The sequence below is a fragment of the Pseudorasbora parva genome, chromosome 13 (assembly GCF_024679245.1).
Source record: "Pseudorasbora parva isolate DD20220531a chromosome 13, ASM2467924v1, whole genome shotgun sequence".
NCBI lineage: Eukaryota > Metazoa > Chordata > Actinopteri > Cypriniformes > Gobionidae > Pseudorasbora > Pseudorasbora parva.
Window position 1 is genome coordinate 33,561,015 of NC_090184.1, and position 19,809 is coordinate 33,580,823.

Here is a 19,809-nt window from a genome sequence, read left to right on the forward strand (position 1 = left end):
AATAAGAACATTATTCAATTTTTTAACTAAAACTTAAGCTAAAATTAAAAAGAAAATATAAGCTATATTATATAGAAGTATATAAATAATACAAGAAAACTCTTCCCTGAGCTAAATGTCGAATAAATTTTGAGTATATTTGGAAAAACAAATGTTTTTAAACATTTGCTTTAATGAAAGCAACATATCACTTATTTTGCCATGATATTTTAGACTGTTTGTTTCCATTGTCATTTTCCTTGTCATGTTTTTAAGGGGACCCGTGTACAATCTCATCCCAGATGGAGCTAGAGGAAGCATTCCGGATCTACAACCGGAACCGGTGCTCAGGACTCCTTTTGCATGGTACTCAATCACTCAAAACACCTGAAATGAATCTATTTTCCCCTTGTTTTTGTTTATATTTTTAATTACTTCAGTAATAGAATGTCTCTTTCTGTGTTCATCTATTTATAAAAAGCTTAATGCAGTTTCAAACCACACAGCGGAAATCCGCCAAACCACTCAAAATATCATGTGTACACTGAACAGCTAAAGCACTTGATAAGAGTTCATTTACTTTAGAAAATTGCGTATTTGCAATTTAGCATATTTGCTGACCCCACATCTATAAATAAATAAAACCACTGGACTGAGTCGCACTCATTTCTTTCTGTCTTTTTTTTTTCTCTATCTAGTATTCCCAAGCATTCCCGAAAAACCTGGTATGCCGTGCCCAGGAGAGGACAGTGAGTCAAAAGTCTTCCTGCCACTTATAGCCTTTTACATGTGCTCTTCAGTGCTGATCAGGTTTAAAGAGGTCATTCTGTCAGTTACAGTCACTCAATACAGGAAACAGACCTAAAATGATCTCTTTCAAGTCTGACCTAGGAACAGTTTCAGTCTGTGCATTTCTTCTTTCCCCCTTTGCTTTGTTTAACAGCTCACTGAACACATCGATGGTCCAAGCCTCTATTAATTTATGACTTTGTGTTGCTAACGGAATAGTTCATCTGAATCATTTACTCACTCATGTCATTCCATATCCATATGGCTTTTTTCGTACATGGAACACAAAAAAACAATTAAAAAAAATGAAACATGTCACTTTATATGTCTATGTAATTAAGCTCCAAAATCAAAAGGACCTGACATCAATATCCGCCAAATCCGGGTGTATTTCAGCAGTGGCGTGTGAAGCGGTCACTGCTACTAGCCACTTTGGTGGGAATTTCATATATAATATTTACATTTTTCATCTTTCTCGCCCTCTCATCTCTCCGACAGTGATTTGACAGATGCACCTGCATTCCCTCACTGAATTTTAGAGTGGGATTGAAAAGAAATTAAGGCTTTTAAGGAAAACATTTCCGGATTTTTCTCCATATAGTGGACTTCAATGTGGTACAACGGTTTGAAGGTCCAAATTGCAGTTTTAATGCAGATTCAAAGGTCTCTACAGTACACAATCCTAGCTGAGGAATAAGGGTCTTATCTATCGGAACGATCGGTCATATTCTAAAAAAATATACACTTGATTGGTACTTTCGCATACGTCACGTGCAACCTTTCCAACGTGAAGATGTAATGCATGGCGCATCGCAGCTCAAGGCAAGAAGAGTCAAAATTGTTGGTACCCCTGGTAAATATGATCAAATATGGCTGTAAAAAATAAATCTGCATTGATTATCCTTTTGATCTTTTATTAAAACATTCACAAAAATCGAACCTTTCATTGAAGTAAAATAATTGAAAATGGGGGGTAAATCACATTATGAAATAAATGCTTTTCTCCAAAACACGTTGGCCAAAATTGTTGGTACTCTTTAATTAAATACTTTTTGAAACCTCCTTTTCCCAAAATAACAGCTCTGAGTCTTCTCCTATAATGCCTGATGCTGATAATCCATACTGAATCTCTCCAGATCCTTCAGATTTCCAGATCCATGTTGGTGCTTCTTCTCTTCAGTTCAGCCACACATCTTCTATAGGGTTCAGGTCAGGAAACTGGGATGGCCATGGCAGAAGCTTCATTTTGTTCTCAGTGACACATTTGTGTGCTGATTTTGATGTTTGTTTTGGATCGTTGTCCTAATACCATGTATCTGAACAAGATGTCCAGGACCTCCAGCAAAAAAATAGGCCCACAACATTAAAGATCCTGCTGTATTTTTTGCCGTGGGCATGGGGTACTTTTTATCCCTGTTTGCACCAAACCCATCTGGTAGATTTGCTACCAAAAAGCTATTTTATAGTTTCATCTGACCACAGAACCAGGTCCCTTTGGACTTTCCAGTCGTGTCTGACCACTGAATATGCTGGAGTTTGTTTCTGGATGAGCGAGGAGGATTTTTCTTGAATCCCTCCCAAACAACATGTGGTGATGTAGGGGTTGTTTGAAAAAATTGTTTAGGCTTTCTGATACCAAGACTCAACTAATCTCAGCGATTCTCCATCTGTGATTATTTTACTACTACAATTATTTTACTTAAATGAAAGGTTGGATTTTTGTGATTTAAAAAAAAAAAAGATCAAAGGGATAAAAGGATAAACAATGCAGATTATTTTTTACAGCCATATTTGATCATATTTACCAAGGGTACCAACAATTTTGACCACGACTGTATGATCATTTAGATAGATAAGATTCTTATTCCTCGTCTGAGATTGTGTAGAGCACATTGAAGCTGCATGAAAATGCAATTTTGACCTTCAAACCATTGTACAATATATGGAGAAAAAAACCTGGTATGTTTTCCTCAAAAACCTTCATTTCTTTTGACTGAAGAAAGAAAGACATTAACATCTGGAATGATGTGGGAGTAAGTAAATGATCCGAAAATATAAATTCTGAAGTAAACTACTCCTTTAATGTCAAGCCCTGCATGGAATGAGTCATTAAGATGAGATTCGTGAAGGAATCTTTCAGACTTGTTTTGGGAACTAGATCAAACGATTTATTGAAAAGATCTCACTCATAGAATAATGCATGTTGTGAATCAGAAATTGTGAGAAACAGGCCAAATGGCTTCAGAAAACATTAAACAAAGCACGTAAGTTGTGTTGACTACTTCTATACTAGAGTTTTTTCTAGAGCTTTTATGTAAAAAAGCTATTTTCCAGACTTTTTATTTGTCAAATATCTAGTTATATACAAGATACAGTTTAGAACTACTACTTAGACAATATAAATATGATGAATATACATAAATAGGTACAAATGGACATCAAAAAGCATTTTTTTACTCATTTTAATACATTTTAAGATTTACACATTTCAATTAATAGTAAAATTCCATAAAAAGGAATTGAATATTCCTTACATGTTTTAATTGAATACTTGATTAAGGATTGTTCAGTTAAAATATGTCATTATATAATATAATAAATTGAATAATAATTAATATTATTTAATTTATTTTTATAGAATTTGTCTATTAAAGGTGTACGATGTAATTTTTAGCGTTATTTAGTGGTGAATTGCAACCGCCCACCACTCACCCCTCCCTTTTGAAGCACATAGAGAAGCTACGGTGGCCAACACTGGACAAAGATGGTGTTGTCTGAGAGAGCAGAGAGTAGCTAGAGCTCTGTAGAGAAGTTTGTCCGTATATGTTTCTACTGTAAAAACATGACGGCGCAAAATGGTGGACTTCACTGTAAGGGGACCCGTGGTTTATGTAGATAGAAAAGGCTTATTCTAAGGTAATAAAATCAATGGGTCATTATGTAAGGTCTTTTTACACCACTGAAAACATAGTTATGTATAATGTAATGCTGGGCAATCGATTAATTTATATATATCTCAATGATTTGGATCGCCAATGTCACGTGATTTCAGCAGTTTGACACACGATCTAAACTGCTGAAATCACGTGATAGGCAATAAGGCAATGACTAGTAAAATAGATATGAAGAATAGAGAAAACAAAAACAAAAAAAAGTTATGTACATTTGGAATGATATGAAGAACAGTGAAGAAGAGTAAATGAGAAATAATACATTTTTATTTTTATGCAAACTATTCCTTTAAGGTCTTGTAAAAGGGTAAATGATTCAGTTTTGGTGTCTTTAAGCTAAGATTTTATGGTGGAAAAATGCCATCTCTCAGTAGGGCCGTATATACCACATTGGTAACTGCACAGTAATCCTGTGTTAATGTGCACATTTACTGCCCTGAAGGCCAGACGGGGCTGAACTGCTGAGTCAGTGCCTAGTACAGAATACGGCTGCCTCTTTCTGAAAGCATTATGAATTCACCATCATCCTTGCCTATGGCGCGGGCGTGAAAGATGCCAGCCGTGCTGTTTGTGTGTGTGTGTGTGTGTGTGTGAGAGAGAATTGTCTGCTGCCCTGTCAAAGAGGTAGTGGTAAATTTTATTAAGGTTCCCTGGTTCATCTTGTATGTGCCTATAAGGAAAACTCCTAATATGCGTTATGAGTGTGTGTTTGTGTGTGTGTGTTTTGGAGCTTCTTTTGCTTTGCATTACATACAGATGAAAGTGCCTTGTGTTTCTGAACGATGTCTACAGTTCGCTGTGGATGTGATCTTGCTTTGTACATGAGAGGTGTTTGTCTGACCCCCTTGATCGGTACATAATGACTTATGACAGGCTGTTAACTTCTGTCTGTGTTCGTTTTTTTCTGGCCCAGTTTTGTTTCCTTCCTTGTCAGCAATTTGTGCTGTATTTGTGTCAGGTGTTTTCTCACAGGAGGTAAGAGATGCAGTGTTTCCTTGTAAAAAATGGATCAGAAAATAATTTACAGCAGAGGTGGGACAAAGTCATTGTTATGCAAGTCACAAGTAAGTCTCAAGTCTTTGCCCTCGAGTCCCGAGTCAAGTCGAGTCAAAGATGAGGCAAGTCTCGAGTCGAGTCAGAAGTCAAAGCCAACAAGTCTCAAGTCGAGTCCAAGTCCTACCATTTTAGTTTCGAGTCACTTCAAGTCATCTTACCACAGAAATAAAAATTATACAAATCATGTATGTCTGTAAGATTTGTATTTATTTAAACCTCTTTTTATACAATGATATTAAGCAAATACAGTAAAAAAACAGAAAATGTAAATTTTCACAGAAAATGCTTGTATTTCAACAGCATATTGCACTTGAACAATGCACAGCAGCTTCGGCCCTGTATTGTGTTGACCTCATATTGCAAAACAGTTCAACTTTCAAATAGATATGGGTCCTTTTAGCCTAAACTTAGGGCCATTATGGGAATATTGTTTAGCTTATTTTTGGTTTTATTTGTTTTACTTTAATAATTTAATTTATTCAATTATTTTGTTTTGGTATACTTTTTATGCCATGACCCCCCTAGCGTCCCCTCGTGGCACCCAGGGGTCCCTGTCCACCATTTTGAAAACCACTGCTATAAAGCATATGACTTCAGTTTCTGGAGGGAAAGGGCTTTCTTATGACTTTTGAAGCAGTGAAAATATTCTTAATATTGCATACACTGAAACTGAAATATTATCGTATACCGTAGTCTATAATAGACAATGAATATTAACACAACAACACTGATATGAGTAAAGAGTTTCAAATACAGCGTGTGGCTATAAGGGATTTTCTGACATCTGTTTCATTTTCTTCTCAGGTAAGAAGAATACAGAGGGGTGGGGGGCCCCAAAACAAGCCCAATATTATTATATTATTTATTATCATCAGTATAATTTATGATCAATAATTTATCAATAAATGAGCCTGCAACATATTAAACTGAAATCTCGTGGAGTTTAAAAAGCAAATAGAGATGGGATTTTACAAAATTCTTCAAGTTGCAATAAAGGCTGTAAACAGAAGAGGTTTGGAGATGGAAAAAGAGAAAAAGGGACGTGAGGGAATATTGTAACTCCAGTCGGAGTTATTGCACACATATAAGGAGCAGTGGTGAACATGCACACTATAGACCATAAAAAGAATAAGCCCTGCATCTCAATGTGCAATCTGCTCTAAATAGTATTGAAAATTACTAATGTCACATAGCTACTATTTAGGATTATTATGCACTTTTTTTACAGTCTATGATTGGGAGTTAGTGCACAGGAAAACACTGAGAGCACTGCAATATAGAGACATGTTTATAATAATATACATTCGAACCATACCTACTGTTATTATTAGTAGCCTATACTTTTTTTTATTATTTATTTTTATTCTTATAATAGCCAAATAATAATAGTCATAATAAATAGCCTACATTATAAAAAATATTTTTAAGATTAAATTAGGTGGCTCACCTCCCTGTTTCCTCTCCATCTCTGTACATCTCTGCTGGTTGCATTGTTTGTAAAAAAAAAAAATGTATTCGTCTATTTACGTCTACGAACTATCATTACATTTTTAACATCACATCACATGCCTGCACGTTGAACGCGATTTTTCTTCAATGAAGGGAAGGAGGCGAGATGTATGAGGACGAATGACTACAGCACTTGTATCGTTGCACTATGGCTATTAGCTGTGAGAGACAGTGTCAGGCAATGTATTTGGACAAAACAGCGACCATAAATGTAAAGAAACGAAGTTGCTTGTCATATTTTCCTAACAAGCAACCACATTTTTCAAATAAAGCCAAAAAACCGCGACCCGCAATTCGAGATTTTTTACCGCGACTTGCCAAAAAGAGAAGCCCAAAGTCACGTGTTATACGCGGACTTGGTAGCTATGGATACTGTCGAATCAAACCAACGTGGGACTACAGTGATTGGATGTCGTGCTGGCAGCGCGCGTGCTCTCTGCATGCATACAGGTGCAGCTTTTTTTCACTGAGAGCAGCGCGGCCGTGTGAAAGAAAAATGGCCAAAAAGTAGCAAGTCTTCTCGAGTCATAAGGCTCAAGTCCAAGTGAAGTCACGAGTCATTGATGTTAAAGTCCAAGTCGAGTTGCAAGTCTTCGTACATTTTGTCGAGTCGAGTCCAAAGTCATCAAATTCATGACTCGAGTCTGACTCGAGTCCAAGTCACATGACTCGAGTCCACACCTCTGATTTACAGTATGAAGAAAACAAATATTATGAGTTCAAATATAGTGTAACGTACTAATTGTTTGTATTAAAGATTAGATAGATCCAAAATCTTGTTTTGGCTTAGTGCGATTATGAAATCTCCAAGGCTGTGATTTAATTAAAGTCACCATGAAATCAAAACTCGTTTCGCAGCGATAGCAAACCACAACGATCAAACAATCCAGTTAATTCCTGTTCGAGAGGCTGTTTTACTCGGATATACATCAGAATAGGGAAAAAGCCTTTTATTTTATCACATATATAACGGTAATAATAGATCAAAGTTAGAAAAAAAAAACAATTTATTGTATTTCTGTAATCTAATTGATTCTTTACTTTGATGATGTGACTTGGTTCAAATAATTTTTTTCTAATTAAATTGGTTTAAATAATAAAAATAAATGTTTAAATAAATAAAAAAAATGCTCATTTATACATACAAATGTTTTCTAATTGGGTGTTTGTTGATGATATAAGGTGTTTAAGCAGAATGGAACATGAATTTCTTAGACTAAAAAACCTTGAAAGGACTTTGCCCTCTCATTTCAGAAGTCCAGCCCACACTGATGTGTGATGCAGCGGTGCTGAACACAGGAATCAAAGTGACTGTGTGATTTGACAGTGTAAAGACCTCAGGTTCAGCTGCTTACTGTTGTGTGGAATTGGTCTGGGCTTATTACTGTGCAAGGTTAGTTATTCACGTCGTGCATGAAAGCTCAGTAACTTCGAGTGGCTCTGATACAGTGTTGTAGGGACAAAGAATTATAACCTTTATTCGGGAATAATCTGCTTGACTGATCATGGCTGCTTTGTTCCCAGACTTTTGGCCAGAATCCTGTTAAAGCCTTTTACGGGATTATGAGAGCTGCACAATTAATCGTTAAAAGATTCCAATCTCGATTAAAAAACCTACGAGATCTTATTCTTAAAGCGTTAGTTCACCCAAAAAGGAAATTAATGTCATTAATGACTCACCCTAATGTCGTTCCACACCTGTAACACCTCCATCTTCAGAACATAGTTTAAGATATTTTATATTTAGTCAGAGAGCGTATGCAAGTGTATGCACACTATACTGTCCATGTCCAGAAAGGGAATAAAAACATCATCAAAGTAGTCCATATGTGACATCAGTTGGTTAATTAAAACCTCTTGAAGCATCGAAAATAAATGTTGGTCCAAAAATAACAAAAATAACGACTTTATCACGTGATTTCTGCAGTTTGACACACGATCAATATCATGAATCAGTTTTGTCTATTAAACCTTTGACAAGTAAGATCACATCAAACATTCAAATCTTCATTGGCTCTGAGCCAGAGAGGGTGGTTGTCATGCAGGCTTTTAGGTATGAACATCCTCTTTCATCCACATAGCAATTTTATTTCTGCTTTACAGTAATTCAAATGATCACAGAATTACTGGAATAAAAATGTTTTGTATAAAAATACAGAGGTCTACAGTAGCAAGCAAAATTGAGTAAATCACCTTTTGAAAGTAACTTGACCCTTCAAATAAAGATATCAACATTGTTTCATTACACCAGTACACCACCAAAATTGACAGTTAAAAATGTATTTGTGATCGAATCATTCATTCAAGAGATTTATTCAAAAATGTTGATGAAACAAGTGAAGTCTTTATGAGGGAGTCATTGAATCATTCATTCGATCCATTTAAAATATTTTTTTTAAATAAATGTATATACAGTAGGGGTGTCCCCGATTAAGGATTTACACATTCGAATCAGAATTTTCTAATCTCTCTATGGTCGACCGATAGTCGAATCATCTATGTGTGTGTAAACCATAGACCGTAAAAAATAAATGGTATAAACGGGTTGGGAAGGGCTGGACACTAGTCAGCAGGAGGCTAAGACTATTTTTATTTTACTTTACACACGGCACACAGACACCACTTTTAATAAAAGTGATCAAAACTAGGCTACACTACACATTCTTAAATTAACCGTTCTCTCATAACATTTAAAAGCAGTGATCGAAACACAGAACATCACACAAATATATAAAAGAACATTTTGATAAATAAACTTTAAAAAATACCTGCCTAGAGAGGAAAAGAACAATTTGAGTGCGTTCATATGCACGTTCTTAAGCCGATTGTGCCTAAAGGGGGTCGCACACCGGACTTAAGCTCAGCGCCGTGTCTCAGGTATCTCACACCAGGCAGACGTGAACATTATATACGCGCGAGCTCAATTTTGAATCGACTTCTGACAGAAGAGCTGCATGATGAGTGTATCTTGTAGCACACGGTGAAATCAGTATGTACATTCACGATTTGAGGGAAATATACATTTAATCGCCGCGGACAGGTGTCGAATGCCGCCGTCGGTGTATATGTGTTCGAAGTTCGCGACACGTCTTTATAACACTAATATTGAGCACCCCCATATTGCCAAAATGGTATGATCCTCTTTTCATAACACCCCGATCCTGCATATCGATGCATCAAATCTTCGACTATTAGGGTTCACCCCTAATATACAGTATATTTGAATAGACTGCAGCAATTATATATTTTTATGAATCACCAGTAAATTAATTTTATTTTGTTGTTTCTATTCAGAATAGTGGGTAATTCGAGATCTCTGTTTTAAACCAAAAATGTGTTATTGTGAAGTTATCCAGATTCTTGCAGCTCTAGTCACTAGACATTTAAATAACTTAAAAACACCACCACCACCAACAACAACAACAACAAAAAACGATAAAAATGACTTCCAGTCTTTTGAAACCATATAATAATTTTGTGCATGGAACATACTGAAATTTTGGGGATAGGTAGTTCACCCAGAAGTAATGATAATTTTTTTGTGTTAAATTAGTGCTTTAAAGCAGGGGTTTTCAAACTTTATGATGCAAAGGACCCCCAAATAGGATGAACCTTTATGGGGGACCCCCTTCCTCAATCCATCTATATATTTTTATGTATAAACATACATGAAACTGTTAGATATATAGTAAGTGTGACATTATAAATTCAACATATTGTTTCCAAACTTAAATTGGCTGGATGTATAAACCTGAAGAAGAACATTTTTAATGAAAAATTAATTGTATATGCAACTTTCACAATAATGTATGTAAGCAGCTTACGTACCGCGTTAAGAATACTGCTCTACAATCCCAGTGAGTGAGATAAAGGGGTCTATAATGAGAAAAACTCACTAGAAACATACAAAGCAAATATATACAATTCTGTTTGTATATGGCAAACAAGGAGAGAAACAGAAATTAAACAGTTAGATTGTTCAGAAGACTTCATCCATTTTTGCTTTGTCTTTTAATCCTCTGAAATTTTCTGGGGACCCCTTAGAATTTTCTGGAGGACCTTTGGGGGTCCCCGGACCCCAGTTTGAAAACCCCCGCTTTAACGCAGCAATAAAGCACTCTGCAACAGTACTTCCTTGTGTGATGGTGGTTCTTGACACTCTTGAGAGTCACTGATAGGAAGACATGCAGTACCTTGAGAGATCAGTGCTCAGTCTCTCCTATTCCTACAGGACTCAGCTGAGGTGTGTCGGAGGAGTCCCCGTCAGTGTAATCACTGATCTCAAAGTCTTCAGGGTTTTTGCTGCTGACTCAAATCCTTTAATTCTATCAATGGTTGTGAAGATTTACAGTTAGTTTAACATCAAAAACTAGATTTTTTCTGAAAGTTAGTCACACTGCACTTTGACATCTACCATCTACAATGACTACAGTTTTTCACATTTGTAATTTTTTTCCCTTCATGTTCAAGAATACATATAGTCATGAGTAATATAACTATTTCTATATAACTTTGTTATTAAAATGGGCATATATTGACTTTTGTAACATTTTGTATATTGTTTTGTCCATTTTATATGCAAATGATCACTTGATTGGCTAGCCTCAGTTCATCAGGGTGATGGAAATGACTGAATACATAACATTTTCATGATATTGGTACGATATAATATTACCTAATTTGTCAATCGATGTTGTACATTTGTACATTTGTAAATTTAATCTTTAGCCAATGCAAAAATGAATATACCTTTTTCTTTCTGCACTTTAAAATTGCGTAATTCCTTAAAGTTACTTGTAGATTTAAATGTTTAATGTTTCATATTTATATTTATTTAGATAATTACATTCATATATTCCTTTTTTTTTTAGCACATGATTTTAATTTATGATATATGAAGCAGCTTTGGTTATACTTATTGTTTGTTTTAGGATTTGGCCAGTAGAGTATGAATCCAACCTAGATTAAATAGATATTGCATTATATGTATTAAATGAAAAGGAGAAAATTGAAAAGGAAATTTGTCAGTTTACTAATAATTCATAGAAAGTACCTTCTCCAGCTGCAGGTAAAGCCATAGTTCACCCAAAAATGAAAAGAAAAAAAATCACCCTTATGCCTTTTCAAACCCGTAAATCTTAATTAATCTTAAAAACACAAATTAAGAAAATAAATTTTGAGCTATTTCTCTCCCTCCATTGACAGCTACGCAACTACAAATTTGGCACTTTAAAATTTTGATAAAGAGATTGTTAAACAAATCCATATAAACTGAGCGATTTAATCCAAATTTTCTAAAGAGAGAAGATCTCTTTATACGATGAACAGATTTAATTTAGGCTTTTATTCACATAAACATTCATCATCTCACACTTCAGTAGTGGTAAACAGAAGCTCGAGCGTGTTCGTTTGACGTGTGAGAACCAATGAGGTTCATTCTTGTGTTACGCAGCACGTTTGAGCTTCCCCAAGAACCAATGAGGTTCATTCTCGTGTTACGCAGCACGTTTGAGCTTCCTCAAGAACCAATGAGGTTCAATCTCGTGTTACGCAGCACGTTTGAGCTTCCCCCAGAACCAATGAGGTTCATTCTCGTGTTACGCAGCACGTTTGAGCTTCCCCAAGAACCAATGAGGTTCATTCTCGTGTTACGCAGCACGTTTGAGCTTCCCCAAGAACCAATGAGGTTCAATCCCGTGTTACGCAGCACATTTGAGCTTCCCCAATAACCAATGAGGTTCATTCTCGTGTGACGCAGCACGTTTGAACTTCCTCAAGAACCAATGAGGTTCATTCTCGTGTTACGCAGCACGTTTGAGCTTCCCAAGAACCAATGAGGTTCATTCTCATGTTACGCAGCACGTTTGAGCTTCTTCAAGAACCAATGAGGTTCATTCTCGTGTTACGCAGCACGTTTGAGCTTCCCCAAGAACCAATGAGGTTCATTCTCGTGTGACGCAGCACGTTTGAACTTCCTCAAGGACCAATGAGGTTCATTCTCGTGTTACGCAGCACGTTTGAGCTTCCCCAAGAACCAATGAGGTTCATTCTCGTGTTACGCAGCACGTTTGAACTTCCTCAAGAACCAATGAGGTTCATTCTCGTGTTACGCAGCACGTTTGAGCTTCCCCAAGAACCAATGAGGTTCATTCTCGTGTTACGCAGCACGTTTGAGCTTCCCCAAGAACCCATGAGGTTTGTACTCGCGCGTCAAGCAGGTTCGATTGAGCTTCTGTTTATGTCCGCTGATCAATGTTTATACGTGAATAAAAGACTAAATTAAATCTGTTCACCATATAAAGCAACCTCTTTATGAACTTTATGGTGGTGGTGGTAGTTAAGTGGTAGTTGCGTTGCTGTCTATGAAACGATACAACATATTTGTTGTGAGATCTCTCTAAATTAAAATGTACCATTTTCTGAAGGAAGTGTTAGTGGTGTGACTGTGAAGTGCTAGAGTGTTGTTAAAGTGTCAAGTCCATGATTATGCAGTTGCTGAGATGTTCTGGGTGGTTGCTAGGTTATGGCTAAGTTGTTGCTATGGTGTTATGTATGGTTGCTAGGGTGTAGCTAGGTGGTTGATATGGTGTTCTGGATGGTGGTTGACCCAAGTGAAGAGAGCCCTCCAAGTCTCTATATAATATGCTGTTGCTCAGATTTTTTTTCACTGTTAATCTATGAAGTATTATCACCTATTTTATCGTCCGCATCACAACCGACTTAAAAAAACTGCTAGTGTGGCTTTCCTCAACAGTCTGCATTATTTGAGGAGTGGAGAAATGTAATACTGTGTGTTAGGGTTTGTTCAAATTGCCACTAATTAGCAAACAGTCCCTGCCATTATCAGACACTTCATCCCCCGTTCTCCTCTTCCACTGCACACTAAGCTCTTTCACCATCCACCCTGATGCTCCGTTCCAGTCACCCTCCCGCTCCACGCCGCGTTTTCCACAAAGCCCCTCAGCTGTTTGCCACCGGCTCTCTGGGGACCCAGCTACACCCTGGCGAAAGGATGAGAGAGAGAGCGAGAGGGAGAGAGAAAAGAGCGAGAGAGTGAAATAATAGAGAGAAGAGGCAAAGAGTGCAGAGCAGAGCCAGGCACCGTAGCAAAATATCCGTCTGTGTTGCACGAACTCCCTCCTTTTGTCTGTGCCGCCCATCTCAATTAAGGCTTCCAGCAGAGCCGCCCGTTCCCGATAGAAACATCCCTTCATCCGTCCGTCCATCCATCGAGGACGCAGCCTATACAAGGACAGCCAGCTGTAACGACTGCATGCAGGGAGCGACAGAACGGCAGGGAGGGGGAGAAATAATTAAATAAGTCAGAAGGAAGAGGAGAGATTGAGCGAACAGAGGAGACGGCGAGGGAGGAGGGGATGTAGCCGGTGCATCTTTGGAGGCTGCCAGGGGAAATGTGCTGAAACGAGCAGAAAACAGGAAGATACTGGTGAGCACCGCACTGTTGAGATCTGCTCCATTTGTCCACTCCATCATTTCGCCGCTGTCTTTGTGTACGGATGTGATTGACATTGAGTTAGCGTGAGCGAATGCGCCGCGTGTGCAGTCTATGTGCATGCATGTGTGTTTGATGCATTCTCTTTATTTTCGTCTAAAGAGTGATTTGACGGCCCGTCTTACTCACCATACTTGGGTCTAAACCTAGTGCGGCAGTGTTGTGTGCGGGTGTATGTGTGTGCGAATGCCTACCTGGCATGCTTTAGTCAGAGTTCCAGAGAGCAGCTAGCATCCTTTCATTTAGCTTTCACACACACAAAGGAAGACACACACTCCCTTCCTCGGTCTCTCTCTTGGTACCGGAGAACCAATGCATCCTAAGAAGGCTGACGGTATGTTAATGGTGTTGTATCGTCTAAAGGTCTTGCTTCGGGTTGTTGTGTGCTTATTTTCTTTTCAGATGTTTCACCAGAAAGGCTGTGGTGTTTGTGTTTCTGGCCACTAATGAAAGGAAATGTGCAGTTTTGACTGTCGACTCAAACGGGGGTATTTATGTCATTATGAGTGTCTTCATCCTGCCCCTCGCTCTCCAAAGAGGGTGGCTAAAATAGACGCTCATGCATTATTTAAGTCTGACTGACATAATTAGCGAGATGTCAGTTATCCACCATCCTCTTGGCCACGATGCCCCCAAACACGAGGCTCTGCATCCTTCTCATGACTAAAGACACAAGAGTCACATTCACATTAGTTTGTTTTTGACGTTCTTTGAGAAATAACAATGGGGAATTGTGCTCTGCCGGAACGACAAGACCCTGATACTGTTGCTGTATGACGTTAGATTAATTTGCAGAGTTGATTTTCTACCCCAAGTACCTGCAGATACAGCGGGATTTGGGTTGACCCTGCTGTCAGATGCATGGTGGATCCGTTCGGGATCTTTGGTTTGTTTTCATGGTGCATTTAGTAACCAACCTGTCCTTGATGTTTCAGACCAAGGAGGCCAATAAAGTTGCCGAAAGCAGTAGTTTTAGAGTCGTTTGTGTGTTGAACGCGGTTCGGTGTTGCTGTTTTTAGCTGCAGTGTCTGTGTTGGGATGTCATATAATCCACCTGTTCCAGTATTGATTGGCAATAAATCTAAATATGGCCACTGCAGCACAACAGCGCCTGCTCGGGAGAACCCTGATGATGTGATGTAAATGTATTTTAACAAATCTTCAAAGGGTTATTGATGAGTTTGGTGATTTATAACTTTGTATATGATGGTTCAGTGGAATGGATATTAACATTTCTGCAGTAGCCAGCTAATACAGATGTGATGTTGTCTTAAAGCTATTTGGCTAATTAATATGCACGTAATATGCATGTAACATAAATGCATGATGATTTGATCTTTGAATACTGATCGACTACACATACATTTTTCCTTTGCACTGCACTATTATTATCTGACTTAGCATAAACTTAGCTCATTTCCATGATATGTTAGGTCATGCTAAATTTTGCATTTGTAAAAATCTATGGGATAATATGGAGCAGTATTTCTCAACTAAAGGGCTTTAGGATGAGTTTAAAATATTAAAAATAAAGAAACAAGCTTTAAAATAAGCTAAAACTAATTCAGGATATATCTTACTGTAAAGCTGCAGTCCTCTTTGTCACCATCTCTGCTTGAACCCTAAAATTGCAGTTATTTTATATTTTATTTTATGCAATTTTCTTCTTTACGTGGGTTGTGCATCGGCACGGCTCCACAGCGCAGAAGAATCTAATGTTTTGATGTGTATGTGTGGGTTGTCTATCAATGCACCAGTTGTCAACGATGATTATCATTTAGATCTTTCTGGATTACAAGCTGCCATCAAAATGGCAAGTTTATTTACATTCCAGCTACTGTAAGAAGAGGGCACAAATGATCCGCCATCTGCAGCGTCCCCACATAGCCCGGACTTCTTTATGTATGTAATGTAATGACGCAAATACGAACGGTGGAAGCTCATATTTCCTGCTGAAAGCTACCAGTAGGTTACCACTCTTATAAAGCATTTTAACAAACCAAAATCATTTTTAAACCCAAAAAAGTTACATACTGCAGCTTTAATTCTCACCCTAAATAACTGTTTATACATTTTTGTAGTTAAGCCAAGCTCGAAAATATTAGTAAAATAAGTAAAAATACATCTTTTTAAATTCTTATCCTTAACCATTATCCAGTAAATCATGAACAACTGAAAAAGTAGGGCCTTGGAGTCAAAAAGGTTATGAAGCACTGATATAGAGTAGACAGGAAAATGCAGGGAACCATGATGGGATGGGATTGTATGAGGGCGTAAACCAGTGCCCTATTAAAGCGTTAGTTCACACAATAATGAAATTCCTGTCATTAATTACTCATCCTCATGTTCCAAACACGTAAGACCTTAGTTCATGTTTGGAACACAAATGATGATATTTTTTGATGAAGTCTGAGAGCTTAGACTGCAATGTTATTATCACTTTCAAGGCCCAGAAAGGTAGTAAAGACATTGTATAAATATGAGTATTTGAGACTACAGTGGTTTGTATTACAGAGTATTTGTATCTCCATGAGACTACAGTGGTTCAACCCTAATGTTATATGAGGCGATGAGAATACTTTTGTGCACAAAAAACAAAACAATTACATCTTTTGTCTACAATTTCTTCTCTTCCATGTCATTCTTTAAACGCATGCATGTGGTGCTGATGCTGGAGCCAGCCAATAATTAGCCGGCGTTCTGACGTTCAACCCGGAAGCGCTGGAGTGTGTTTACTACGTGACCAGCGTCAGAGATTGACACGAATGAAAATATATATTTTTTCTCGTCGCATCATAACATTAATGTTGCACCACTGTAACATGGAATATTTAATCTACGGACAAACCAAAAATTATTCAGACCACAGATATATATTTTTTTGTGGGTGCAGCCAGGACACTAGTTAATTTTTGTAAATGAGGATAGCAAAATAAAGTAAACTGTGACATATTATACCCAAAAATTCTTCATACAGTGGACAACAAGTAAAATGTATAAAAATGTGGGACCAAAACGATTCAGACACTTTGACCTGACCATGTTTTGCTTAAGTGTTTTTGTTGTAATTGATGATGTGCCCTTTTACACCACAGACACAGAATGAACAAAAGTAAGCTTTGCTTGGTAATTTGTTGACCTAAATTGGTATTATCTTATTGTATACTTAAATTTAACAACTGACTGGTTGATTTGTAATACATTACATACCTTTCTATCAAAGTTATTTGACATTATCAAGATGAATTTGTTCGGACAGTTTAACTTTAAAAGGGTTCTTTGTTATATTTTATTACCATTTTCTAAACTATAGCAAATAAACTGTCATAGTGTAAGACAATGTTGAAGGCTTCTGAATACATTTTGGTTTGACTGGATGTCTTTACTACCTTTCTGGGTCAGAGAGCTCTCAGATTTCATCAAAAATAACTTAAAGGGGGGGTGAAACACTCAGTTTCAGTCAATCTCATGTCAATCTTGAGTACCTATAGAGTAGTATTGCATCCTTCATATCTCCAAAAAGTCTTTAGTTTTATTATATTTATAAAAGAAATATAGGCTGTACCGAGTCTTTCCGGAAAAAAACGAGCGCCTGGAGGCGTATCGTGTGGGCGGAGCTAAAGAATGACGAGCGCACAAAGCGGTGACGTCCGCAAGCGTGGAGAAACCCATGGCTATCGATCTCAGCTAATAGATATGATCTAGAATCATTCGGAGGCTGAAATAAATTGAACAGGAGAAACAGCAACAGCAGGACGTCCGTCTCTGTGGTATGTACTGTATTTATAGGCCTGTCAACATTTGTGTGTGTTTACTCGCAGTGTATGAGGACATGATTCGGTTTATGGACTATTGTATGCGACTAAACCTTAGCAGTAGCAAGCAAAACGGTTTTGCACGTCAGACTAGTGTAACTTTATACAGAGAACAACAATGGACTAACCGTTAGCGCATTTGAATGACGAAGCACGCGATCGTGTCGTTTACTGATGTTTACTCAAGCGACGGTAGCCAATAGCGCAGACATTTGAAGCAGTTTTACTCACCGGCTGCTTCCAAAGCGACCGAACCTTTATCGCTGGGACCGTTCTGTCAAAAACACACTTCTTTGGTATGATTTGGTGAAGTCCTGTGACAGCAGTGACCGTGGAAATCCACTTTGCGACGCGACTGAAGCGACGTTGTGAAGCTTCCCGTCATTTCTGCGTTCAAATCGGTTCAAATGCAGCGCTGCCTTCCCGGAATGCTGTGCTGAAGCGTTGAAGTCGCATGATGTCACCCATAGGAATAAAGTGGAGCGTGGCGTGACGGAAGTGTTCACGGATAACTGGATCTGCAGCTGAGCGAGTGCTTTTCCTCTCTCGCTCTGGTCACGTGCGTGCGCACCCTTCCGGGAGAAGAGCCCGTACGGCCCATACACGAAAAAAACTCTCCGAAACTTGTGAGAAACTGGAAGGAGTATTTTTGACACAGAAATACTCCATCAAACGTCCAACATTAGTTTTTGAAACTTTGTCTATGTTTAGGATGGGAATCCAAGTCTTTAACAGTGTAAAAAGCTCAGTATGCATGAAACAGCATTTCACCCCCCCTTTAATTTGTGTTCCAAAGATGAACGAAGGTCTTTTTGGCTTTGGAACGACACAAGGGTGTGTAATGCAGGAATTACATTTTTGGGTGGACTAACTCTTTAAACACATCAACATAAGTCCCCTTTAACTCCTTCAGATTGTTTTCACTAGTTTAACCAAATGTCACGAGCAAGAACTTGAGTAAATCAGCAGTTTTAGCATCTATCTAATCCACATGCTGGATCAGCAGCAAGCCAGCGCTAACCAGCAGAAGCCAGTCTTGGAATTCATGCTGTTCTAAGCTGGCTTTGTCAGCAAGATGATGGACGCTTCCCAGATGCTTCTGCTTCTTCACCAGTGGAGATATTGTATCTGGATATTGAGTCACTGGAGACCATGAAAGAAAGTCAGTCAATTTCTACATTGTTAGTGGATTCTCCGGGATGTAGGCGTGCCCAACAAAAACCAGAAAATTAAATTTTATTCAAATGAGAAGCAACAACAGGTCAATGACCAATAGAAACAAAGGCAGCAGATCTCACGTGATCCGTCTCCTTAAAGAGTTAGTTCACCCAAAAATGAAAATTCTGTCAAAAATGACTTACCCTAATGTTGTTCGACACCCGTAAGACCTCCAGTCATCTTCAGACGCAGTTTAAGATATTTTATATTTTGTCTGAGAGCTTTCTGTTCCTTCATTGAATGTATAAACGGTATACTGTCCCTTTCCAGAAAGGGAATAAAAACAAAGATTCAAACGTTATGATTCAGCGTATCGATTCAGAATTCGTATTTGGCAGTTTGGCAGTCTGACACACGATCTGAATCATGAATCATTACGCTGATTCATAACGGTTAGAATCTTTGTTTGCAGATTGAAAACAAACACGGAAGAGAAGACAATGCTGGATAAAGTCGTATTTTTGGTTATTTTTGGACCAAAATGTATTTTCGATGCTTCAAGAGATTCTAACTAACCAACTGATGTCACATACGGACTACTTTGATGATGTTTTTATTACCTTTTTGGAAAGGGACAGTACCGTACATATATCCAGTGGAGGAAAAGAAAGCTCTCGGACTAAATATTAACTTACGGTGTGGAACGACATTAGTGTAAGTAATTATTGTCAGAAGTTTCATTTTTGGGTAAACTAACCCTTTAAGACACTGTAGTTCAGTGTAGGTAAATCAGAGGAAGAGGTTCATGTTACTGTGAGTGATTTCACAGTCCTAAATGTTTTTTCTCCACCCACAGCAATAAATATAAAAGAATGCGTGGAAAACCTTGTGGGCATTCTGAAGTGAATTTGATTTATGCATTGATCTTGTTCATATAATGCATTATGCACTACTCGTCAATGTATATTCACACATTTTCCCTTGCAGAATGATAATTTTTAGCGACAACAAGCTGATTCCATGTCAGAATAATACCAGC

The 19,809-nt window shown here is 37.9% G+C and overlaps 1 protein-coding gene across 3 annotated transcripts in view; it reads left to right on the plus strand.

Annotated features, from left to right (window-relative positions):
* Positions 1–19,809, plus strand: part of prkcz (protein kinase C, zeta) — a 149,752-nt gene that overhangs the window by 15,967 nt on the left and 113,976 nt on the right. For 2 of the 3 annotated variants that reach the window (XM_067414073.1, XM_067414075.1), the window contains exon 1: positions 14,095–14,131. In XM_067414073.1, coding sequence (XP_067270174.1) covers positions 14,110–14,131 — 22 coding nt within the window. In that variant the 5' untranslated portion in view covers positions 14,095–14,109. Of the gene's footprint in view, positions 1–255; positions 346–677; positions 729–14,094; positions 14,132–19,809 lie in introns of those variants that run through there. The other variant, XM_067414071.1, reaches the window with a different exon arrangement.